Below are 27426 nucleotides of genomic sequence, written 5' to 3' on the forward strand. Positions count from 1 at the left end.
TTACATTTGAATGGTGCTTTAAGATATAGCCTAATTACTGAAAATCATTAATTATGCAAATGACTCATTAAAACTAAAAGCTATATCAACAGGCTTTGCAGGACATGTGCCCTGTCTTATGTTTGAAGTATGTACCAAATGATTTAAAATTTGAAGTGTGTACCATGATTTTTCAGTTATAGCTTAATAACTCAAAATGATTAATTATACAAATGACCCATTAAAACTACAAGCTATATTATCAAACTTCATATGATACATGCACTTTGTTAACATCAATGTATGTACCAAATTATATTGAATTTGAAGTGTGCATTCTTAAGATGTAGCATAATTACCGAAAACCATAAATTGCTCATTAATATTCATGAATTGTTTACCAAAACCTAACCAGTTCTACCCATTACCATAAGCTCAAATTTCGTATGAATTGAGCCATCCGTTTTTGAGAAAATGATCAATCTCACACACACACACACACACACACACACACACAGACACACACACAGACACACACAGACACACACACACACACACACACACACACACACACACACACGTGCGCGCGCGAGCGAGCGAGCACGTTTAGACTTAAAGTTGTTCATATCCAGGTCACATACTCTCTGATGCCGAAAGCAGTAACTGAACATCGGTTCACAGTTATGGCAAAGTTATAGTTAGTCAATTCTGAACCTAACGTCTTCAGTTCCTGTATTCAGTAAATTTTTGTTATCCCTGCTTGTAAAAGGATTTATAAAATACGTTCTACGAAATCAACAAAACACCATCTTTATTTTTTTCAGATTTAGTAGTTATTGACTTACTTGGCGAATGCTTGTAGTTCTCATAAAAGATGGAAAAATCGATATTATATCAGTCGCTCGACGCATATTTTTTGATTGATTAGCTGTAGTACAAGCTAAGACTACTTGGTGTTATTATCTGATGTTTAATAAAGCCGCAGTGATTCCGTACAATGAAGTGCGAAAGTATGTTATATGTATTCCATTGAGCCTGGGCTCGTTCGCTGTCATTTGATAGGACATGACATTGATGTAAGACAGAAACTTACACCATTATCCGATTTTTACCTTTATATGCTGGCTTGTTTACATTTTCGTGAAGTGAAATATTGTCATCAGGTGAAATGTCATCTTTGTTTGCTGAAAAGAAATATTGATAAATTTAAGACATAGGTAACCCATTTGTAAAAATCACTACTATATCTACTATATCTATCTTTACAAATAGTAAAAAACATTGTCTGTATTTGTTAATAACTTGCCAACTATTAATAGTGATGCATTTAAAATACAATACTCAGTTTTTACCATTAGATCCGTGTCTGTCGATGTCCATGCATGTATTTCCGTCGGCTAGAACAGAATCTTTCGAAGGTTGTGTAGACGAATTACCTGAGTTGATAGAAAATAGACAGACAACATTATTACCCAGTTTTGTTTACTGGGAGGCTATCGTTTCTAAATTGATAGTAAAACACTGTTATCTCATGGGCCTTATTAGACATGAATCTGTATTATATGCGAACACTGAGTATTCATTCTCCTAAGTGCGTATTATCTGCAGTTAATATATGCATGGTTCATAGAATTCATATTCATGCCTGCTAAGACCCTTGGCAACAGCGTACCACTTCTAGACAATAGAGGTGAAACAAATTTACAATTAAATTGCTATTTCTTGTAATCGCATGAAATTCATGTGATGTGAAATCATGATATCTATCTCCAGAAGCTAAAACTTATTTTTTTTAAAAAACACTTCTGTCTGCTGGAGTGTCGTTCACCTATAAGCAAGTAATGTCATATGGAAATTCCTAAACATGTATCTACATTTACATTTGGATTGTGTAAGATATAAAGGGGAATGGCATATATTTGACAAGAGTGAGTTGCTAGTTACCGTGCAATGAAATCCCACCGAAACGTTCAACGTCGACATCAACCACGCCAGAATCTTCCGTCGATGAATTATACATTCCTGTTATATCTGATAATATATGATGAAGGAAGATACAGGTACGGTAATCCTGATTGAATGTTGATGTTTATATACATGTATCTTTGTTATACATTAGGAAGTTTTCCCTTGCCTGAAGCTCAGTACCAAATTTAGCTATCTTTCTGATATTTCTTTTACACATAGGAAAGTTTTTCGCAATGCTTTTGGATCCCTAGAATCCCAATACTAAAACCCATCAAGGAATTCACTGGAACAACATAAATATACAAAAAGTTTTCTTATGTATTTTTAATGCATAAGAAAGTTTATTCGTAATCACCATCTGGTAGTCAATATCTTTTCTGACACTATTTTCCAATACAATTTCCTTCTAGATGTTTTAATCAAATTGTATAATGACCATATGCCATTGATGTTATGCCATCATCAAGTAAATATCTTTTATCATCAAAACAACTCAATTACACATTGTTAATTTCATAACTGCCTAACTGATGGTTCATACTCCTAATTGTTTTCATGGTGTGATGCATCTGTTTACTATTAAACTTTATGTACCTCCTTGTACCTCTTTTGAATATAAGAATATGTTTTAGAGAAATTATGAAACTTTAGATGGAAAGAGAATTGAGTAGCTGATGTAATAAAATATTAGCAGTCAGCAACATAAAATTTATATTAAAAGGACTTTATGGCTGAAATTCACGTTGACCGGTGCTGGAATTTTGTATTTTTATGTCGTTCCATTGAAGTTCCTAGATGAGTTTTGGTATTGGGAATCTAGGGATCCAAAAACATTGCCAAAAAAACTTTCCTATGTATTAAGATATATATATGAAAGATAGCTAAAACAGGTATGAAAAATCTTTCCTATGTGTAAAAAAAGATATGTATAAGAAAGAATTGATAGATGATATTTGGTATTTGGATTCTGGCAGAGAAGACAATAGTCTAGAAATTGTAATGTCATTCCAGAGTGTGTCCAACGTGTGCTTTCCTAGGTTTAAAAAATATATAAGAACTTAATGAAGTTATAGATGGATTTTTGGCATTGAGATTCAGAAGATAATAGTACCAGGAAAAAATGCAGCAGCAACATGTAGATGGAAGAAGGTGTCCTTTTAAAATGGATCCAATCTGTGCTCCTATACTACTCGTATAAGTTGACATGTCATATCTTCTCTTGAAAGTGGTGTGTGAGAGCCTAGAAAACTGTGTATGAGAGATGTATAGAATTATTTTACCTTCTGGTAGTGGCTTGGTCAAACTGTTTGCATTTACTCTGGGTTCAGTAGATTTGTTACCGGACATATTGACCAGTGGTGGTACAACGGTTGTAAATATTACAGTCCATAAAAATTCCTTACAACCGTCAGAAGTTGAGTAGTATACTTTACCATTACTACAAAAATGTTATAGTGTAATGGGTATTAATTGCCAACTTTTCATGGATCCATCAATCTCTTGTCTGCATAAAATCAATCAAAATAATCATCGTAATATACGTATCAATGATTGAACACATCGAAATGTTTCCAAAGTGTAGACATTTGTCAAAGTTAATGATTACATGGATCGTAAATGTCCGATGTGATTTCGTCGTTCATTTTTTTGCCATACGTACGAGTATTTCAGTTGGATTTAGTTGAACATCGTATCGTGTTCATTCTGAACCAACCGATTTTAACTCCTTATCTTGTTGTAAGCATTTCAATTAAAATATGTCATCGTAATATGTGTTTACCATTAGACAATCCAGTCAAAATGGCGACGAAGTTAAATAACTACGCCAGATGACCCCTCTTTCGACGAGGGTGGTAAAACATTGTCGAACAATACGAGGAAAATCATAACTGAAAATTTAAAAACACCGCTGCACACATGGTAGGATTGACTAGTTACACAAAAGATGCTCATTTGGTTCGATTGTGGTAAAGAACTTACTTGACAATATATTCTACATCATGTACATGGTGCTCTTCGCAATCAAAAATATAATAGAGGTATAACTAAGGTCATCTTAGGTCATGTCAGTTTAACGTATTTACGATGTCGTCATGATGGACTAAGCATAGCTAGTACTTGACAATTAGTCACAGCGCCATCTGTGGCATGTCATTTAGGCCAAACTTCATTCTGATAAGGCAATGTTCACGATCGATAATTTAATCAGCACAGTCGATAACTCAGTATGTTCGGTTATGTCATTTAACAAAATGTAGTGCCTGGTAACACGTTGCCATGCTTGACGCTTTGTTTACCAAAATGCATGCTGTGTAGTTCTTTCATCAGCGTACTAAAGTTAACGATTACTGATAAAGTTTTCTGCATCTATTATGATATTTCATGAGTAACTTTCCAAGAGAGTTGAAATAGTTATTCTACAACATGACGACAAATATTCAGAGTAAAGGTAAGAGTAATTTAAAGGGGATTTATCTATAAATGACATATTTTGATGTAATAATATTGATTACAATATGAATATGGTTCAAACGATGAAACTCTGTACATTCTGGTAAGGCCAACGCATTTCAACATATAGATTGTCCCGATTTATAACAAACGTATCTGATTAAATATGTACCCGTTGTTATCCCTTTTATCCCCAGATATCATTCGAGTAGCTGCAGAAATTGCAGATATTGTACCTCGTGAACTCCTTTCAGCAAATCAATATGAGCAATTGTAAGAATGGAAATATAAGATAATGAAGTAACACTAATATTTTTTTTTCAAGTAGGCACAATAATCTTATAGCAAAGATATTGATAATTAACTTTTGAAGAATGTTACACAAGAATGTTTCGATAGAGATATATATTAGTCTTAGTGTGAGGTGTAGGCCTATGGTGTAAGTTGTATTTTGTGAAGAGGTATGAGGTTTTCTAAGTTATTTTATACGTGTTGTTAAACCAACACTACTACTAGTTGCATCTGTGGCATTCTTTTCATCAAATAACCAAATATATAGTCACTAAAAATTGGTCATATACTTATGACAAGACATAGTAACTGTTAATTAGTGGTCAATATTATCTGTAGGTAGGGTAGTGGCAAGTTGAATCTTGAGAGAAAGCTAGGTGTTGTATCTGTCAACATGTTAAAACTGTACTAGCTTTAACTAGAGTATTATTTTCGATCAGACAACCACAATATATTCACTGAAACTGTTAAAATACCAATGATTAGACATTGTACATGTTCATCAGTGGTAGATATTGTCCATAAGCAGTGCAGAAACAGGTTGAAATTGTGATCACCGTTGAGGGCGCTGGTCGTTGGTGCGGACTCAATTTGATGATATGACTTTATGAGGCTATAAACATATACGTTTACCCACTGGTGAGTCAATACTCAGGGTGTATGATATTATAAGTCAATCTTTCAATTATGGAACCCCAAGGCATTCTTTATTTCCTTTTGAATATTTTGGTAATATTTAATAATCATAATCTTACTATCCTATTTTACCCACAGCAGTGTCAGGACTAGCCCTCTTTGAAGGATTCAGATTCAGGTAGCGTTATCTTATGAACGTTATACTGAGCGTCAGATGGCCTCAGATCCGAATCTGAATCTGGCGCCAACTTTATACTTGTGCTCTACACTAGCTCAACACTCACTACTGAGAAAGACTCTGTTTTCAGGGGTTTCATGCCAACCTTATTTTGTGTTTTCCTTGGATCTGTACTCTGCATTGGCTGCACAAACACAAGAAAAAAGAAGACCGAGGCAGGGTATTTAAGTGATTCAAACTCACCAGAAAACAATGTTTTTTCTTGGCCTTAAAATAGGTTTACAATGAGCGCGGAGTTCACAAACAGGTGAAATATTTATCATCGTTTCAATTTCGTCAAATATGGACTTATCATTTTCAAATTTCACACACTGATGCGCAGATGAATAAAGAGAAATCGTGTCTTTTTAGATTTCGATTAGAAGTTTAGGAAGTATTATATTGACCGCGAACCATCTCCTTTTTACCGTGTTCTTTTCCGATTTCTCTCAATAACAAACTACCGCTGTTTGTTGCAAAGCTTGTACATAATCATTTATCTAGCTCTGTATCTCAGGATATAAATACACTCTCACATATTTATCAAGTGTAATCTATAATTTATACCCAAATGTGTGTGGTCAAAATATGGAAAATAAACCAAGCCTCGCGTAGCCTACGCGGCGTAGAAAATTTCGCGACAATGTATCAATAATGGTGACCTATACATTGACCTCTATATAATTAGTGTACAGTGAGGGCGCGCCACGTGCACTCAACAAAAAACTTGAGAAGGAATGTGTACGTGTAAACTCGTGGTGGGACTGAAGAAAGTTCAACACGCACACGCACATGCCATATCCCAATTATTTATTTTGCAATGAGAAAGAGAGTGGAATCTCCCTCAGTTACTGTTAGGAAAATAAAGTGCTATTGGTTTTGTGCATATGCATTGACTATTAAATAAATATTCAGAGATTTCAAAAACTTAGAAAAGAATGCTGTTACGTAGCAGTATTAGAAATTATTCAGTCAAATTAAATATATTTACAAGTCATACAATACGTCTCAGTGGTTATAATCAGTTAGGTTTGTGTAAATTAATAAAAAAAATTGTACTAAAGATAACAGTTTTCAAGACTTGTCACTTAGTTTTGTACATTAATTTCTTTACATTCGCAACATACATGTATTAACAACGAATAGTCGAACACAATCATCATCACGGGAATGTCCAAAAGACATGCATTCACATTTTCTGAAAACAGAATCCTACTACGAGCGCTCATCATCTTTCTTGACCGCGACGCGGAGCGGAGTGAAGGGGCGTCGCGCGTTCCGCTGCACTGATGCTCGGTAACATGTTGCCATGACGCTTTGTTTACCAGAATGCATGCCGGGTAGTTCTTTTATCAGCGTACTAACGTTAACGATTGCTGACAAAGTTTTCTGTATATATTACGATATTTGACGACTAATTTACCAAGAAAATTGAAATATTTATACTACACATGATGACAGAGATTCAGACTAAAGGTAGGAGTAGTTTAAAGGGAATGTATATATAAATGACATATTTTGGAGTAATAATATTGATTACAATACGATGATATTATGGTGAAACAATTTCATCATACGCTGTCCTGATTTATACCAACCACGTCTGATTAAAAGTGTACCCTTTGCTATCTATTTCACCCCAGATATCATTCGAGTAGCTGCAGAAATTGCAGATATTGTACCTCGTGAACTCCTTTCGGCGAATCAGTATGAACAATTGGTAAGAATGGAGCACACAAGTAATAAGTAATTTTGAAGTATAGGCGGATTAAATTGAATTTGATGGCAATACAATTTACGAGGAATAGCTAGGCCAATGGCCACATTTGTAGAACTCAAATTGATATTTAAAAAAAATCTATTGACGAGTTATGTAGAAGTCAGTGTAACTGTGAGATATATACAGAAAATGGCACTTCGTGAAGTTGTGTAAACCATTAGCCTTTATAAGAAGGATATTTGTCGTCATTTCTACGTTATGTAGGTCTACTACACTTGCGATATTCATCTATCGTATCCGCACACGTTTAAAAGATAGTTTTAAAATATAATTCTTATAACTGTCCTATGATATCCTATTTCTGTCATTTCTACAGTTGTTGTTGTCAGTATTGATATTTATTTTCTTGCTATCTTTTACTCAGCGATGTGAATGTATACCAGAATTATTCATCACACAGACAGAAAGTTTCATAAACAATCAAGAAATTGATGTAAGTTAATAGATGAATTATGACAAGCACGTTAATTATGTCGTTGTTTAATATTAACTATAAAAGTGACATGTACATGTTACAAGATTTTCCATATCGGCATGCTAGTATTGAATGCCCGTACACGTTTCAAGATTTTCCATATCGGCATATTGAATGCCCGTACACGTTACAAGATTTTCCATATTGAATGCCCGTACACGTTACAAGATCTTCCATATTGAATGCCCGTACACGTTACAAGATTTTCCATATTGAATGCCCGTACACGTTACAAGATCTTCCATATTGAATGCCCAAATCTATTGTTTCTATTATACCACGCGGTGAAATCTGTTTTCCCATTTACGAGCCCTGGTATTTTGTTGTAGATATAATATAATATCAGTTTTCATCCATCTTTCCATTCTCCAGACTCCAAATAATGACAGTGTTTGTCAGACTCCTCGTAGATATGACCCGTGTACTTACTTTGCATCCCCCATGACAAGATGGGGTACAACGTATCCAGATTTCTCGTTATCAGATGAAGCTGAGTATAGTGATAGGTGGGTACAAGTAATGTCTACGATTAATTCTAGTTATGTTATGATACTTTCCCAAATTACCGATTCCAAATAGTTTAATTTGTTACAGGACAAACGCCAACTACTGAAAAGAATATGAATTTCAGTCAAACTTATTAATAATTTTACTCTCATCATCGTGATATTGAGAATACTTTGCACTACAAAATATATCAGATTATAACACTGATAAACTTTCATTCTAGCAGATTACAATTTGAATACCACAACCCTTGGTCTACAACCTCTCCATATTACTTACAATCCACTCCGTCAACATCAACTCTTGTAGTCACACCATGTGACACAGCGTCAACCAATCACAACAAAGCACCATGTACACAAGTTTTACCATACAGACCATTGGTATTGTCAAATCCAATGTGCTCTAATCCAAGAAAACGTAGTCTCGATTGGTAAGTTAACAATCTTATTATGATGCGTTTACTAGAATTCAAATCAGGTGATATCATGAAATGGTTATCACTTTGAAAGGATTCTTTTTAAATGCAAGAGAAAATATAGGAAGGTGAGGGACAGGTCGTAAACGGACATAGACGAAGTCTGGATACTGCATCCGTGGTTGAAGGAACATTGTGGTCTTGAACAATTTAATGTACAAGATGTTGCCTTATTGTAAAAAAAAAACTCAAGAAGGACGCAATGAAACTGATAGTTGAATTAAAATTGGTAGGAGAACATTTTTAAACCATGTGTTTTGAAGCGGTACGCGGTGAAGCACAAAGCATTTCATTCCATCCAATGACAGAGAGTCTTTCATACATCACATAGGACGATTTTAGATACATCAAGAAGAAACTTCGTGATACGATGGTGACATTCTAATCTTATCTATCGCTATTATTCATTTCAGTGATATTCATACATCAACACCTGTCACCAAAAGACTTAGATCTGACATTCACGGTGACTTATTTTTTGACAACGAGACTGTCTTGACACCAACAAATGGATGCTTTCAAATCAGAAGACGACAAACCCGACTCGGACAACACAAGTGAGTATAGACTAGAATTGCCTCAACAAAGGTGCCGAAGGTGAAGGGCGCCGACTCGATGACAGTGACTGATTTTTTTTTTACAAAACTTCCACAACAAAATTCCGTCTGACAGCTGGCGTAAAAGTTTGCATCCAGGAATCCAAGGAATATAATATGTGCTCTTCTACTATTATTTTGAAAAAAATATCATTCTATATATTGACCTCAATACAATATATACCATACACGAAAATGTATATTTTGTAGACAACATGTAGATAAGGTTTTACATGATTGACAAGACTTGATCTGTTGTAACAATATACGTACTATTAAATGGTTGACAACAAACTCTGACAGTTCCCTTAAACATTCAACAAATATTTCTTTCTTCCTGTTTAACTCACTAACTGTAAATCTTTTATTTTATTTTTGTAGGGGTTTGTTCAGGAGAGTTGTCAATAGAGCTAGGAGTGCAGTCGCCTCTGTCAAGGCTCATTTCAAACATTAATTATACGAACTTTTATAGCATTTAACTTAAGAAGAATTTTTGAGAATATTTTCATATTATACTAGTTTTATTTTCTGTATTTTAAAGTGAATTTAATGAAAGAGACATTAATGATAAATTTGACAATAAATAACGTATATACGATCAAAATTATAATACATCGTCACTTTGGAATTATGGTAAATTTGAAACGCTTGCGACGTTTCGATGTGTCTATGGACCTTGTCTATGTGTGATTTAATTCGTGTTTATACACCCTCTATATGTGTGATATGATGAATTGAACATAAAATCGTTAATGCCATCTCTAGAGACAATCAAACCAATGACTTTGATATTGTTTTGCATTTCATACCAAAGTCACCCTCATATTCACCTAATTCCGATGTCCATCAATGCCAAGACAGCATCCTTTTTGTAAGGACAGCGCCATCAGCGTTGGTTTCATGATGCAAGGACACTAAAACGGCTTTCTCAAGCACAGCATGCATGACGTGACCATGCTTTCTGAACTTCTGCCAGGTAATGTTTAATATCGCAATGCTCGCTGTACTGATGTTTACCGTTTTCTGAATTGCGCCCTCTATTTGACAGTCATAAGTAGGCCTTACTTTTATTTTTCTCTTTTAAAGGCGACGTTCAACTTCTGAAGTCAGTGAATATAATCATATTTTTGGATTTTGATATGCGTTGTACTAGCTAAAGCATGTGTAAAAAAGGTAAAAGTTAAAAGTTGTAATTTTTAACCATCTTTAATGAATCATGGCCATACCTGATTCTACCGTGTGTGTTACATAACAGTATTAACCCCCCCCCCCCCCCACCTCATTGGTAGTACACAGACATCAACTTGAAGCCTGTGTACACAATACCATTAATGATTTGTAATGAGATAATTCAATTAATTAATCAATTAAATCAGACTGATGAAATATTAAGAAAAATTTACAGGTCCTGCTACTCAAATGAATCATATAAGACTCAAAAACGTACATGTCTTATTGAAGACCAATTTTATTTATCCATTTATTATGAATACAGTGTCATCTTTACAAAAATGTAAATATGAAAATACACTAGCTGTACTCTACACTATACTACAGTCAATAAAAATTACAATAATACCATGGCATTTACACACATGCAGTGTAATCTCCCCCAAGACTAAATCTGTCCCTACAATAAACATTCATTGTAGTGGTATATCATACCACTCAAATCTGTCTGTCATTACATTTATGACAAACCATGTCATCACATACAGCAGTCACATTCATGTGTTGATTTTAAAAATATTTCTGTGCATGTAATGTGAAATGGTAATAAAGTAAAACCTCTACATTTATCAGTCACAGAATTTGCAAAAATAACAGGTACATCAAGATGTTAAAAGAATTGTTTACTTCAACAGCTTTAAGCTATGCTTGAATGTTAAGAGTGTCAATGTCTTCCCTAAAATATGGCTGCACTCAGTAGCACATCATGAAAAAGGTGTGGTCTGTAATAAATTTACTGTCAATCATACAAGGGGTGTGGTCAATGACATACTGTCAATCATCAAATGTGTGGTCATAAAGGGAAAAATGTCAATCACCCAAGTGGTGTGGTCAGTAATAGATTAAGTGTCAATCATTAATGGGGTGTGGCCTGTAAATAATCTCCAGCCTACTCTGTCAAGATATTGCTAGACCATAGACTACATGTGTAGGGTCTATGGCTAGACTTACAATGTAAGTCCATTGACTTACAGACTGTCCTAGCTAGGTTATCAAGGACAATATACTTATATTACATGTACACCATAGATAACACTCGTAAACTACACCCTTTGTATCAATGCAGTATACACACATAACTAACTCTTCACCTCCTTATCATTATTAGCCATAAATACTCATACACTTTTCAAAATTAAAAAACAAAAATCTTTCAATATAGCACCATGATTGACATCAACAAATAGGTCATGGGTCACATTTTGTTTGTACACTTGTTATCTCTACTGCCCTCAACGTTATACACTTACATCGCATCCCATTATCCTCTGCTTGGACAACATAGAATATACTTTGCAAGTAACAAAATGCAAACGCATACATTTTAAACCAACACTTGTCCAAAACGTGTCAGAAAGATAAATGCTTTAACTTAATGGGCATCAATAAAGTTGTGTAAACAACTCATACACATGAATGATAAATTTCTAAATGTTGGTTGTAAATTACAACCTTGACTTGAAAAATTCCAATACTAAATAAAATTGTTTTTGATCAAGGCAGTAAATAGCTCAAGTCCACAATCTCTGTTCATTATGTTATTGAAATTATGTTAAGGGGTTATTAAATCATGAAAACCTTACATCAAGTATTTCAGGTTACACAGTGATTCTGGTGAGATTAGCAACACATTGCAAATATTTCTGCCAGCCACATTTCACACACTAATGTAAGATTGGCAAGAAATCTGTGACTGCAGTTTTATCTAAGCATAAAATCCTTATAGTCTGCAAGGTCCATGGTGTCGGGACACCCTAACAGACATCAGCCAACTCCTCAGAGGCAAGGTTATTGCCAGTGGAACAGTGTGATATCTTAGAGTCTACATAACCATAGGCAAGAGTATGAAACAGTGGATTGTTTAAATTGTACAATAGAGGTAAATTTGTTTTCAAGTTAGGGGGTTAGGTGCAAGGTAAGGAATAGAGTTAGACCCCTTCACTTAAACATGATATGCATCACTGGACATGATTGGCCATTTGATCTACACTTGGCGCTTACACCTGTGGCAGTTTGTGTACATGTATGTCCAATGATTTGATAGCATTGCAAATGTTAGTAACCCATTAAGTACATAGATAATGATAAACAGAGAGAAAGAAACACTTTGTTTAAACGTCAAACCCTGTAAAATGATCTATTAGCACAATATCCCTGCAAAATTTGTAGATAATATAGTCTCATTTAAAATGAGTAAAATCAGCACTTGCAGTATCCTATCTCTTTTGACATGGTTATTTTATACTGGCCATACATCAGCCTAGGAAGTTAACACTTTCAGCCAAGATGATTTAGGATCAATTTGCTCCTCAATTTTTAAGTTTGGGAGCAAAAAGCTCCTAATATTTAAAATATAAGGAAATAAATGTTACTGCGCAAAGCGAAATTTATATATGAAATTTTACTTCCTATCAGCATTCATTGTGACAAATACCATGTTTATCTGTTGAATGAAATTAATGATCAATTTTGTTGAATGATAATATTTGTATTAATGCAAATAGTCAATATGCAAGTAAGCTTCAATTTATTTGTCAAAGTTGAAATTTTACCTTATAAATGCCAGTAAATTTACAATGTCACCTGCTGAATGCAGGCATTTATAGAAATTTGCCTGCAAATTACCGCCAACTTCCTAGGCTGTAAGTGTATGTTATAAGTCTGTATCAATATTGCATGTCAAACACTTGACAGTAGTGAAGGTCAATGAAATAATTGCCTATCTGCCTGTGTGTTGAAACCAACTATCTTTCAACTAAATATCCGATTGTAACACTCATCTTGTGGGTAATCAGATTTACTATAAATATTGTTAAAAAAGACATGCTGGGGAAAAACTATTTGTATCCACTTGAATTCATTGCTGAATTTGCAGTTTTAGGTACTCATATCATTTCCATCAGTGAGACATGTGTAGAACTTTGAAAAGAATGCCCTTTGCAGTTCTCCTGCCAAACCCCCATTGTAAATATATTGCTGCAAAACCCCAAATATGTGCATCCACTGAACCAGACTTGTGAGTGAACCATTTGTAGAGGTCACATCCATGCCTGACAAGGCTGCTCTACATGTCTGATCCAATCCATGACTGTGAGGGCACTGTTTATCATTTCCTCATCATGCCAGTGAGGGCACTCTTTACGTTGTTTTTTGTTGGCAGTAGTTGGGTCCATTTCAGATGAGAATGTGATGTTAACACAATATTTGCATGTTGTTGGAGGCTTGAGTTGGCGTAATTCATGTCTGACGTCAAAAGTACTGTAAAAGTGTTCAGAATGTGATGAGATCAACAAGGTTACCCTTTGGTTGTGCCATATCTTCAGGAAAGTAGCTAACAAGTGTATCAAACAGCTGAAATAGCAATATATACATAATAATGTCAGGATATATACTAAGTCTTGTATACATGTGAGTTCATGGAAATATAATCAACAAGAATAACAGTTAACATTTACAGAAAGAAAAACATATTTGATTTTCATGCAATATTCTGTTGTATAAAGAGTCTTCCTGTTGTGTGTTACCAAGTTGTTTTTATACTTACATTGTAGATGGTTATGTGAAAATAAATTTAAAAATGGTGATAAATTTTTACATCATAATGGAAAGCCTTGCATTGTACCTAGGCCCTCTCTAGCATGACACTGTATACACTAGCATATAGTACATGTACTCTACAAGCAATGTACCCTTTAAGCCATTTTGATGCAGTCATTTCTTGTGACATACCAAACTTTGATGTTCCCCTATCTCACAACTATGTGTTGACTCACATGAAATCAAAGATTTTACCATTTTGACCAACAACAATTAAAACACTGTCTCTTTTATTAGAGTCCGCACTGCTGACAACATACTCAAAGGGAATTGATAGCTACAACCATGCAATACATACCAATGTCCTTGTAGTGTAGTTCTCAAAACCTTCACTATTTTTCACGGTACTCAGATGATCAGGAAGATCATAGGTCTTGGAAAACAAGGTAGATGCCAATAACTGGAACTGAAAGGTGAACAAAACAGCATAATTACAGCTAATTTAATCTGACCTACACCGAAAATGTTTACATAGATATTGTTAGATTACTAGAACTGGTTTCCAACTTTGTCTCTACATTTACTCCAACAGTGACAGATATTTGTAGAAGTTACACTAAAACTTAGAGATAATATCAGCAGTAAACTAAACACAAGGGTGTACACACTAAAAGTAGTTGCCTTGTTTGGAAATACTAGTCCAGTGTACATTGTATTTTTCAATGATATGGCTGCTACGATAGTAATTCTACTTTGAACATGTGCATTATGTCATAAGTATAATTTGCAGGTAGATTGTATTTACATTGACTAACATCATAACATGGACTTATTAAAGAAAGAAATTGATGAGGATAAATCTTTGAAAAGAAAGCTGCAATACTTAGTCACAGAAAACCAGTAAACTCTCAGTATAAAGTTCAGTTAAATGCTTTGATTGCTTATCAGTAACTCAACTGTGATATATCATAATATCTGCAATTAATTTACTGTACATTTCCAAACTTGGAGACTAAGTTTGAAACCAATACTAGTAATCTATCAATACCACTCTGTGGATTTTCATTTGAGGTTAGATTAAATCAGCTGTACTAAAGGTCTACAACTTGTGAACTACGACGATAAAATTAATACAGGTCTAAAACTTATTAACACTTAAAAAATCAGTTTGGTATAAGTTATAAAGAAAGAGAATGAAAACATATCTACCTCTTTTGTTTCATTTGGATCTTTGTGATTAACTGTGGCAGCTAAGTCTTTCTGTAAATATGTCAAGGCTTGTAATGGATTCCTTGCTGAAATCTCTTGGAATCTGTCCTTCCTTATCAAGTACTTGCACCTCCTGAGTAACTGCTCTTTAGTTGGTCTGCACAGCTGTAGATGAAAAAATGCAAAGAATGTCCTTAGGGAGGTCATCAGGTAGTCCTCGTGTATGTGCCTGTGTGTGTTTGTGCTTGCATACATGCATGCATGTGTGCATGTGTGTGTGTTGTTTGTGTGTGTGTGTGTGTGTGTGTGTGTGTGCGTGTGCGTGCGTGTGTGTTGTTTGTGTGTGTGTGTGTGTGATACAGCAGATCTGACAAATAGAACTTCATGATTTACAAAAGTATGATTCGAAAATGACAAATTAAGTGTTTTCACAAAACCCTGCACACTGGTGAGATTTGTCTGAATTGAAGCTTACATGTGAGAGTACAAATCAGAGGGAGTTGTGGGTAAAACATTATACAGTGCTCTTGTTTACATATTGAATCATCAAATGGCAACAGCATATTTTTCATCTACAGTTTGTATAGTAGATATATATGGAAGTTCTGATGACAATCAGTTTGGATACTTGGGTACTGATGGTCAATTCCTCCATCTTGTTACTTACACTCAGTTATGATTTCAAATTCTATATTCACTTTAAGTAATTAGTAACAAAGGAATTTGCTATCATCTAATTTATACTTATAGCCAACTTTGAAAATTAATTTTGTAGGATGGTAACAAGGAAACTGTTACTATGTAGTATAAAGGTGTTTTAGCACACTTTATGATGCTACTGTAGTCATTATTGCATGTGATAAAGATGGCACAGACAGACGCTGAAATAAAAATCCATGTACGTACCTTCAGTGACCAGAAATCATCAAGCCTCATTTTGGGAAGATTGGGTTTTCCGGGATTTCCACCAAAGAGATAATGAACTTTGTGGAGATGATCGTAAGTCAGCTGATGAGCAAATCTTGGACATGGTTCAACATTTTGCATCTTGGTCCAATACTGAGCACTGCTATTCTCATTCTTGTATATACATGACCTGTAACAGCAAAGGAGTGAATCATAACACACCTAGTGGATTGTCTATATTGCAGAGCTATTAATTTTTGAGATATACAGTTTTTGGTCTGGAGAGTTATATTGAAAGGTTCAAACTTGGAATATTTGTTATACATGTATGTACAACAAGTAATCAACAACCAGCAGAGATATAATAACCATGCAATGTGAAGACACGTGGATAATGAAATCATCAATTGCAGGATCTATACTTATCAACAAAATGTAGTTAACTTATATTAAGGTTTTGAAAGTAAATATATATATTGTTCACTGGGATACACAAACATAAAGTGAAAATTCACTCAAACCATGTTGTGGCACCATTTCCATAATTGACTGAAAACAGTATTTGAGAATGATTTGCACAGTCAGGTTTTAATGTACAAGCACTTCAAAGCCTTTTAACATTGAGCTTTTGATCTGTTTTGGTCGACAATCCTCATCAAAAAGACAATTCCATTACATCTGACTACTTGTATTTAGGACCTATACCAAATTACTTCTGTGTTTTGTTTAGATTTGAAGTATACTCACCATTTATTTCTCAAAATGTCATAAACCCAAAATGAATTACTGACATTTTCTTCCCTCTTTTCCTTGTCTTTACTTAAACCCTGTTGTACAAAGAGAAAACCATAATCACTAAACAATCAGTGTTTTCACATGTCACAAAGTTTAGACCTTGGAAGTAATGAGTTGAAAACACCCTCTACAGCTTTTGAAAATTGCGGTGTAGACAGCTTTGTCAAATTAGGGGAAGTTATGTGTGTATCAGATCAGAAGAAACATTAATGAGCTTATCAACTGTTGAATTTGAACATTTAACCCCATGAAAAAAACTTTCCACAAGTCAGTTTTTGAATAGTGTGAGAATCGTACACTTACAGAAAGTTTACCAGTCATTGTTTTTGAATGGTATGAGAATTGTACACTTACAGAAAGTTTACCAGTCATTGTTTTTGAATGGTATGAGAATCGTACACTTACAGAAAGTTTACAAGTCATTGTGTTTGAATAGTGTGAGAATCGTATACTTACAGAAAGTACATGAATTTCATCAATATCTGGATCTATAGTAGCTCTCTGTGTAAAACCAGCTGCTGGCACTGTACAAATCAAAACATTGATATTTATTTGACTTGTATTACATTCAATATCACAATTATTTCATCATTTTCAGCATATTGTGTGCAGCAATAACAAACAGTTGGATGAATTAGAGATAATTTTTTTAATTAATCAAGTTAGTGTCTATGACTTGCCAGTCTTGGAGTCTCCAGTTATTACAGTAACAGTTTGATACCGATGTTCTATACTCCATGACAAATTTCACATATTTTCTTTGCTTTACTTCACTTCAGACTTACAATAATGATTTTATAAAGTTGCTCAATGACTTGTCATTAAAAAAAATGTCTTCTGAATGGAACCAAGGTCTTTTATGATGACCTAGTGAAGTTGTGATGTCTCGTTGGACCAATCACAGAGCTCCCTCTACACAGCACCTGTCCATGCATATTTGCCACATCATTGCTACAAATACATCTGCATGCAGTCATTTTAAAATGAAAGCCCATACAATATTCTACAACATATTATGCTATTCTATATAGTATAATATGTTGTCCACTGCCACCATGTGATGACATGATACATGTATATTAGACTGGTGTCTGCAAGGATTGCAATGGAATAAAGCCTAAGGGAATACTTACCATGGGATCCATCTTTTTTATGTCCATCTGATATAATCTCGACTTCATCTGTTTCTGGATTATAGGTAAAGAAATCATTCAAATACTCCTTGGATCTCTGACCAGCAAAGATGTATAATTTATGATTGCCCTAAGGATAAAATAAACATAAAACAAAATCAGAAAATGTCCATATCTATAAGAATTATGGTACCGGTATATTCATAGGGTGTTGTTAGACACACAGTAGAAAGGTAGACCCATGTCAAATATCTTAAGAGTACCACATTAAACTTATCAAGTTAGGTCAAATAAAACATAGCTCCGATTACAATCTGATTAAAATCCAGTGTAGTGTACACTTTGCGATTTCTTTTTGACTGTTATGTTTACAGTCGTTTGTTCTTTTGAGAGTGCTCATTACATACATCTGACACAATAGCATAGGTTTTCCCGAACCACATGCGAGTGCTGAGTGAATTTACTCAACCAATGAAAATGAATAATACACCGTAACATACAAGTACAGTACTTCAGAGCGCTCTGTTATCCTTGTTGTTTGGTCATTTTCTTTCTTTCAATTTCAACGTTTACCTATGGTATTGTGTCAGATGTTTGTAACAAGTGCTCACAAAAGAGCAAACGATAGTAAATGAAACAGCCAAACAGAAACTGCAACATGTACACTACATTGGATTTTAATGAGATTGCTCTGATTATAAACCTTTCAAAAAAAAAAGACAGTGATGGCATAAGTTTTACTTTTCAATTACATCTTGGGGTTAACTTTACTTTTTGTGTTATTCTTCTTATAATTACTTTTATTTTCATGTAATTTTTGAAAACTTTTTCTAAAAATGTTTCAGGTCAACTGAAAATAACTCAACAGGGTTGTGTAATCAGAACTAAAAAAATGATTCATTTGTTAGGCATGACATTAACATGCTACATGTACAATATTACAACTGCTGGCATCAGACCGTTGACGAATGGAACCTGTTACAAACAGGAAAAGTAAACAACAGAATTGGATTATAACACTTGGCACAGCATGTTGGAAATACAGAGACTTGTATTACATTCCATCATTTGATAAAAACTGTTTTATGGCCACTTTACATAATAGTTCACATTCACAAACAAATTCCCAGTTTCCCTGGCATTTTATGTACACATAACGAGGCCATAAAACTGTTCTTATCAAACCATGGTGAATACACGTCTCTGTATTTCCAACATGCTAGCCAAATGTCCAATTCATTTGTTTATTTTCCCTGTTTGTAACAAGTTCCGTTTGTCTACGGTCTTATGTAGGCAGCTGCATAAGTTGATGGCATCCTTGATATGGTACAGTGATGCTTTCTTAGTTGACGTCATAGAGGCACATACATGTACATGTAGACCGTCTAATTTCACCGTTCCTACGAAAGATAGGCACATGTATGTATAAATGTAGTAACTAGAATTCATAACAAATCTAATTGATTCTGCTTTAGTTAATTTTCTGTTTCTTTATGAGAAAACTGACAATTTGAATGTACTTGTCAGTGTTTTTGCTAAGTAGGTAAAATCTACCGGGGTTCCCATGTCATTTTACCTGGGTTCCCAAACAAAATTACAATAGACTCTATAGGGACAACACTGCCATTTTTATCCCTTTCTGTTACCAGCCTTAGCAAAAAACACTGCTTGTAGTGACTTACAGAATGGAACAGCATGGAATGACCTATCCTTGACTTAACATCTTGGGGATTGTTTCCATTTGGGCTGTCACTTCGAAGACTTTTCCATGTGTTTGTTGGTATGTGGTATGAGAAGAGACCACTGAAAGTTGGTTCTTGTGTTCTGTCTTCTGAAGTAGAACTAATCATTGATGGTACAAAAACAACAATACAGTATATCACAATTAAAGATAATATACCTATAAAATATGTAAGTTGTATCGTAATGATCATTGTGTATTGTACATGCATAGTACATTCTGCTTGTGTCTTCATTCAGTGCATGTGAGCAGTGTCCTCTCTAAATGGAAGACAGTGTTTGTGGTGAGTCAATGAGATGAAACTGGCTTTTCTTGTAAACATACAGCTAGTAAGTGAAAGGGAAACACCAAATTTTGGTTTGTCCCCCAAAATTGCTGTGCATGAGTGGCATGTCAGATTGGCTTAGATTACATACAACTTGTTAGAATGCAATTTATTGAAGTTGAAATGTAGATTGGAATTTATTCTTTCTTTTTTATTTCCATGCAAAAGTATACAACAAATCTTTAATGGACAAATTCCATCTAAGGTCTTCACTGTAAACTCATCTTTGGGAGTAATAAGTATTAGGGGAAAATGTCATATAATATCAAATACAACTTTAATTACTTTTATACTGTTAAACAATTACATTTTCCATTGTAGATACTGTATAGGTTGTATGCATGTCATTACCATAATATGAACATGACCACAAGTGCTACACTCACATTTTCCAATGTAGATACTGTATAGGTTATATGCATGGCATTACCATAATATGAACATGACCACAAGTGCTACACTCACATTTGAACAATGACAGAGTTCAAACTATCACCAAAAATGATTTATGAGAAAATCACCCAAAAAATCTGGGTTTTTTGTTGTTGTAGTAAAAAAAAAGAAAGCTGTATACTGACCCCATAAGTACTCTGCCACCAAATACATAAAGTGTTGACTTCTCAGAATCTATGCACATCTGATGGTCAAATATGAGTTTAGGACCACCTTCACCACCCGTGTCATCACAAATCAATGTCCATTTATTTGTTGGGATATCATACACATAAAAATCACTCTGCAAGGCAAGTAGAAATACAGTATATCAGAGCTGGTCCATCAATTATATATATGGATGTTCAATGATTAATAGTCAAATGAAAAATAACATTTGTCAAAGGCATTTGCAAATGTAGGTAATTTTCAATGGCTGAAGACCGATAAAAGACTCACATTTTTGCTAACTCTTTTTTATAAAATTATTATTACACATGTTGTCATTAAAGTAGACTCAAAAGACTGCATCATATTCAAAAGGAGATTTGACATGTATAAGTCTGTCTGTGCAGCAAATTTCACTCATAAATCATTATTATTATTATTTAGAAGAACTGATTTGTGTTGAATTTATCACCAAAACTGAAGTCAGCTTTGATCTCTAGATTTTGCAACAAATTACCCACAAGGTTTATGTTTAAATAACAAACACTTTTGTAGCGTAATTAGATGTTACTCCCCAATATATTTTTTTGTTCAGCTAAGGAAAATATGAGTGACCTAAGGGGTCTTTGTCACTATAATTTGCTAGACGAGTAGTGACAACCCCCTAGGTCAAGAGTATTTCTTGGCTGAATGAAGAAAATGTTTGGATAATAACATAATTATATCAGTGCCAGTAATTTAATAGAAAAATTGGGGAAAGTAATGGCAATTTTAAATGTTTTGAGTCATTTTGACTCATAATTCGAACACAGCAGAACATTGACATACACGGGCGTTGTCATGAAGTAGGGCAAACAGAGTATACATGTATATCCCATATTTTTTGTTCAACTTGACTCGCCCATGGTATAATAATCTTTGAAGGTAAAATTACATTTCCATGTTATTGATTAAATCAAACCTGTACCTTGAGAGACTGACTATTCCTCATTCCAGAGTCAAGGTACCTTCCAAGAGTAAAAATCTGTTTTCTAAGTGGATCTAGACACATCTTGTGACAAGACCTGGCACTTGGACCTCCCTGTAAATTAAATAACAAAAGTTACTGGTAACACATACATACATTCATATCAAACAAATAGTTACAACAATGTATATGACAGTTCATTAGACATTTAATCATTGAAAACATTTGCTGATGTCTATTAATACTCTCAGGTTAATTATTGGGTTCTATATTGGCAGCATTGTGGAGGAGAGGGTTACATTTTGGGAGAAATTGAAAGCAAACATTGAGTTTTAAATAGTTAATTAGTTAGAATTGCTATTACAATTATTTTGTAAGGATAGTTTTTTTTTCATTTATTTGCTGTACTTTAGTCAAGGGGCAATTTATAACTGGCCAACTTTTACAATGACCATGCTTTAATGTGTAAATTCCTGAGTCATGACAAGACTACTGTTTTATATTACCAAGCGTACATTGACCACAATACTTCAAACTTGAGTGTTAAAACTTGAGTGACCATTAGAACTGTACATACCTCGTCTTCTGTATTTCTTGAAATGCTTGTCCACTGTCCTGATGATACACTATAAGACCAGAAATCAGCCAAGTCTTGTGCTCCATCCCAGCCTCCAAACATGTAAATAGTTTCTGTGTGATTAAGACACAGATAAAGTCAATTTGCATAACTCAATTATCAGTCAATATACTACATGTATATACAGTTACATATTATACATATATGTACATAAGGAACATATTTTTTTTTTAATGCAAGGCAACTGTGCATTAATGCAAGTTACTAAAACACTTCACATTTAATTAGTAGTTATACATAAATTCAAGTGTGGCTCATAACTTGCTTGCAAAAAACAGTATCAAAATAAAATACCACAGTATGAATGCATACAACTCATGAATGATGGTATTTTCAATGGTAGCCTGTAGGAACCATTTCAACTCGCAAATCTCAAAGAAACACTTCATGTATGAAAATTCAACAAACTTGTCAACAAATTAGAGGTGAAGTCTTATAACATCTACACTAAATTTTCAGGATTTTATCATTATCATTTGTCTAGACACAATGCTACTAGACTCTTCCTTCAACAACAACAAACTATAGTTGTTTCCACAATAATGTTACTAAACCTTGCCTATTTCTCCCTAAATTATACTATTGATGTCCCCTCTCATTATTCCCAGCTTATATTCCATCCCCATGAATACCAAATCCACCTTTTCCCCAAGAATACAACAGTCATCAAACTTACCAGTTTCTACATCAATTGACATTTGATGTCCCCCTCTCATTCCAGGCCTGTTTTCATCCCCATTACCAGAATGCAATGGAACAATGGGTGTCCATCTGGGCTGATAGTCCAGTTGATTAATGTAATGATTAAACAAACCATCATTTACTGCTTTCTCCACAATCTCTTCACACCTATCAAAGTCTCCTTGAAGAACCTGAAAAGTATACAGCATACCAACAATCTGGTGATTATCATAATATTAATAAATTGGACACTACATTTGTATAGATGGATGGATGGATGGCTGACTGGATATCACAATATCATAATTCAGCACAAATATACTAAATACAAATAATCAGGTCAGAGAAAATCTAGGCACATGAACATATTATTCTTTTCACAGAATGAATTGTGGAATATTTTATTTTCCTTTTTTTAGTATCAATTTACATTATTTTGATTTGGGTCGCTTTTAGGCTCTTATCGATTATTATCTAAAGAAAACACTTTAACATTGACTTTTTATGGTGTATACATCTTGTATTTCATCTTAAATAATTGAAATCAATCCTTTAGGACCACTGAGTAATCTACAACTTATACTTGTTATTAACCACATGAAAATAAAAATTACCTTTGACTGGATATAAAAGTGTTTACTTACCAATTCATTGTGAAGTTCTGTCAACAACGGATCCTCTAATGAAATTTTTGTTTTCTTCTGTAAACTTTCAAATGCTTCACTGTAATTATGCTGGCGGAAATGCTTCAGGCAAAGCCTTATAGCTTCCCTTTCACGATACTAGTCAACAAGAAAAGTAGAAATCAAAATATTTTTGAGCACCACTATAACTTGAGACTTGGAAATGAAGCCATTTTTGTAATCTCTGAGTTCTGGAGAATCATTTTATTATTTAATATATCAAAATATCACACAATTGCCCTAGAAATGCTACTTTGAAACGTTGGTTCATATTCATTGCCTCACAGGATTTAGCAGACATGCACAGACATTAGATGAACAATTCATGATTCATGACTATTTATCTGACAGTAATAATCATTTCAGATAAGTCAGGAATATGCATTGTTCATCTAATACACATACATGTCTGCTTACTCCCATGAGGCAGGTCTGGATCACTCACTGCTAAGATAGCCACAGAACATTGAATGTGAAACAAATAGCAGCTGTATTTGTAATTGAAGACTATTAATAGTAATGCAATTCTTACATGTGAAATTATCAAATAATGCCAAATTTGAGGTTGATTACCTGATTATACCACATGAGACAAGGTTGTACAAAGTCTGGATTGTCTGTACCATTCAGTTCTACATACCAAATACTGAAATTAAAACTTGGACCCCAAGACATGATAGGCACTGAAATCAAATAAAATACACACGGCATGTCAGTTGACTGTAAAAATATCCTTGTGTATGTTTACCATCACTCTCTATACATGCAGTCAATCAAAATAATATAATAATTACACAAATGTTTCATTTCTCAAATATCTGTATTGAATTTGGAACAGGTATTTCTGAATGTTTCTGTGTTTATTAAGTTTATGTATGTATGTATGTATGTATGTATGTATGTATGTATGTATGTATGTATGTATGTTTGTGTGTTTATGTATGCACGTACGTACGTACGTACGTACGTACATATGCATGCATGTATGAATGTATGTATGCGTGTGTGTGTGTGTGTGTGTGTGTGTGTGTGTGTGTGTGTGTGTGTGTGTGTGTGTGTGTGTGTGTGTACAGGTAGGTACCGGTAGGTAGGTATGTATATACAATATAAATGTGAGTGTGTGTGGTGTACATTACACCATACCTATTTTGATGTATCTACATGGAAAGACATGATCTTCAACTTTATGTTTCAACTGAAAAGTTTCCTTGACATGATCATTCTTCAGACCACTGTGAAGAAAATAAAGAAACAACTAATTAATCACTCAAACTAAACATTAATAACCAATCAGACATCATTACCAACAATCACAACTTTCTGACTGCGATTCACTTCGTCCCATTTTCAACTTGTGTCATTTCAACTTGCCCCATTTTCAACTCGCCCCATTTTTAACTCATCCCATTTTCAACTCGCCCCAACAACACTAGGAAACGTTTATAAATCTAAACGATACATGGACTCGAAGTACGGGGACCGAAACATTTACATGATTTTACCTACGTAGCAGTTGAAGCGTAGCAAATGTAACATTTCGTAGCAGAAAGTGGTGTGGGTTTTGGCTAAGTGTTTGGTAGATCTAGAACTTATACTAGCACAACAACTTTCCTCAGTCATGGAATATCACTTTTCACATTAGGACTTAATGTTTACAACCCAAATAAGAAATAATAATGATAATAACCAGGGAGAATATTAGTGACTGACACGCTTACGAGCTCCGCACATATGGGTTTTGGCGACGTGTCTCCTCTCCCTAGTTAACGCAACTAAGTATTGTAGTATCACTGTATGTGTTTACAGTGCAAGTGGTACTTCATTAGTGGAATACGAGATACCACAGACCCTCCAAACTGAGTACTACTAGCTTCGATTTCATATATGCACAGGTAAATTATATTGTAAAGAGTTGGGGCGAGTTGAAAATGGGGCGAGTTGAAAATTGGACGAGTTGAAATGGGACGAGTTGAAATTGGGACGAGTTGATCCGTCACCCAACTTTCTCTATCCTTGCCTGAAAATATATATACAATATATTTTTTAATTCATCTGTCCTGATTCAAAGTAAGGTTATGTATGAACATGTCAGTGCAGATGTTTAAATCAGTTGAGATAGGAATGACTTCAGTACACAGTAACAGCTGGTTTATTTTACATACCTTTGTAAAAGTTCCGTCATGTTGTCCTCATTTAAACCTCCATAAATTTTAAACTTTTTCAGGTTGCACACATGTGTCTTCTCATACTTGCCAAATATTATACTTTCCACAATAGCAGTTCGCTCCAATTTCAACAACAGAAACTGGCAGTATAGTATAAATGCAAGAAAATCAAACAAATTAGATAGCATACTATGCATACTATGTACCACATGTTTTTTAAAAGTATAATTTATACAGACTGTGATCATACAATAATTATATACATAGTTTGATAGTGACATGGTAGACATATTTAAAGGGTTAATTTTCAAGGGATCAAATAATTTTCAAAAGGCCATTATTTAACTTCTTGAAGACATTATCATAACATATACATATACATCTAATACTGTGTGAATTACAATAAGTAACATGGATGTGAAAATTGCACCAACATTCACAACACTACATGTATAGTTTTCATAAAAGGTGACAAATTGAACATACAACAGTAACAATATATTCCACTATAATTACACATACAATGTACATTGTATGCAATTAAACCTTGAGGCAAAATATTTAAAATATGGAAAATAAGATGCTTGTTTTTTCAGAAAGCGAAAAAACAAATTCACACTTTCTTTAAAAGTTGTTTCATTACCTGTGGAGGGTAGTTGGACTCAGATGACCATCTTGAAGACTGGTCGGATGGTTTATTGCAAAGGATGTTGCTGTGGAGATATGTGAATAAAACGTGAAATCATCTCGAATCTACAATCATACAGAGAGTTATCGAATTAAGGATTTACCCTTTTGTTTATGTTGTTATTGAGCAAAATTTGATTAAGACCTTCACGCTAAATTTTACGATGTACATTTTTCAATAACTACTCCTGCTTGCAAACGGTGCACGGGTCTACATTACTAACATGACCGAGGAAGGATGGACAATTGTCAGAATCGCGTCCCGAATGACTCCGTATGCAAGCAGGACTTCAATAACACGCTGACCGCGTGTAGCAAACGATGTTAAATTCAAAATTTAATGAACTATCAAATATTACGTTGTCGTTAGAATAAAAAGTTTGACATCAGCGTCAAACACAGCAGACATATGTATTGCTACACTATATGATCGGTCCAACAAAGCAGTTTTAAATTTGTGACGTTATCGTTCACGGCCATTGCGTCGTGATGCGTCAGAAATTTGAAAATGGCGGACTGCGAATCAAGAACGAAATCGTCCTGTCAGATGAGTACTCCAAAGCAAAATCAAGCATGGTGTACACATTCACAACTAACAACCTTCGTTAATTAAATGTGGAAATAACAAATACATCAAGTTACTATTAACTTACTCAGGAAGATAATTGGCGGAAAAACTTGACCATTTTATAATACTATAGTTGAGTTTTTGTGATTCCGAAATCGACGCCATCTTGATTTTGATCGTATCG

At 34.3% G+C, this 27426-nt stretch overlaps 1 protein-coding gene across 1 annotated transcript; it reads right to left on the bottom strand.

Annotated features, from left to right (window-relative positions):
* Positions 1 to 10857: 10857 nt before the first annotated feature.
* On the bottom strand, positions 10858 to 27408 carry LOC144441286 (muskelin-like). Its single transcript, XM_078130848.1, has 18 exons — positions 27328 to 27408; positions 26631 to 26700; positions 25985 to 26127; positions 24966 to 25054; positions 24396 to 24505; positions 23784 to 23921; positions 23135 to 23330; positions 22399 to 22511; positions 21822 to 21935; positions 20833 to 20990; positions 19871 to 20030; positions 18189 to 18318; positions 17512 to 17579; positions 17008 to 17087; positions 16261 to 16450; positions 15355 to 15519; positions 14504 to 14611; positions 10858 to 13959 (listed from the first exon to the last, which is right to left on the bottom strand). The coding sequence occupies exons 1-18, from the start codon at positions 27405 to 27407 to the stop codon at positions 13879 to 13881; spliced, it is 2193 nt and encodes a 730-aa protein (XP_077986974.1). The 5' UTR covers position 27408; the 3' UTR covers positions 10858 to 13878.
* Between the last annotated feature and the right edge of the window lie 18 nt (positions 27409 to 27426).

This window comes from Glandiceps talaboti, chromosome 1 (assembly GCF_964340395.1).
Source record: "Glandiceps talaboti chromosome 1, keGlaTala1.1, whole genome shotgun sequence".
In the NCBI taxonomy this organism is placed as follows: domain Eukaryota; kingdom Metazoa; phylum Hemichordata; class Enteropneusta; family Spengelidae; genus Glandiceps; species Glandiceps talaboti.

Bases quoted from the DNA above. Each gene is read 5' to 3' on its own strand.
- LOC144441286 (XM_078130848.1), bottom strand. From the start codon at position 27,407: ATGGCGTCGATTTCGGAATCACAAAAACTCAACTATAGTATTATAAAA. The intron at 15,520-16,260 runs GTACGTACATGG...TTTCATCTACAG, and splicing joins ATGATTTCTGGTCACTGAAG to CTGTGCAGACCAACTAAAGA. The intron at 14,612-15,354 runs GTAGATATGTTT...TTCACCTTTCAG, and splicing joins ATCCAAATGAAACAAAAGAG to TTCCAGTTATTGGCATCTAC.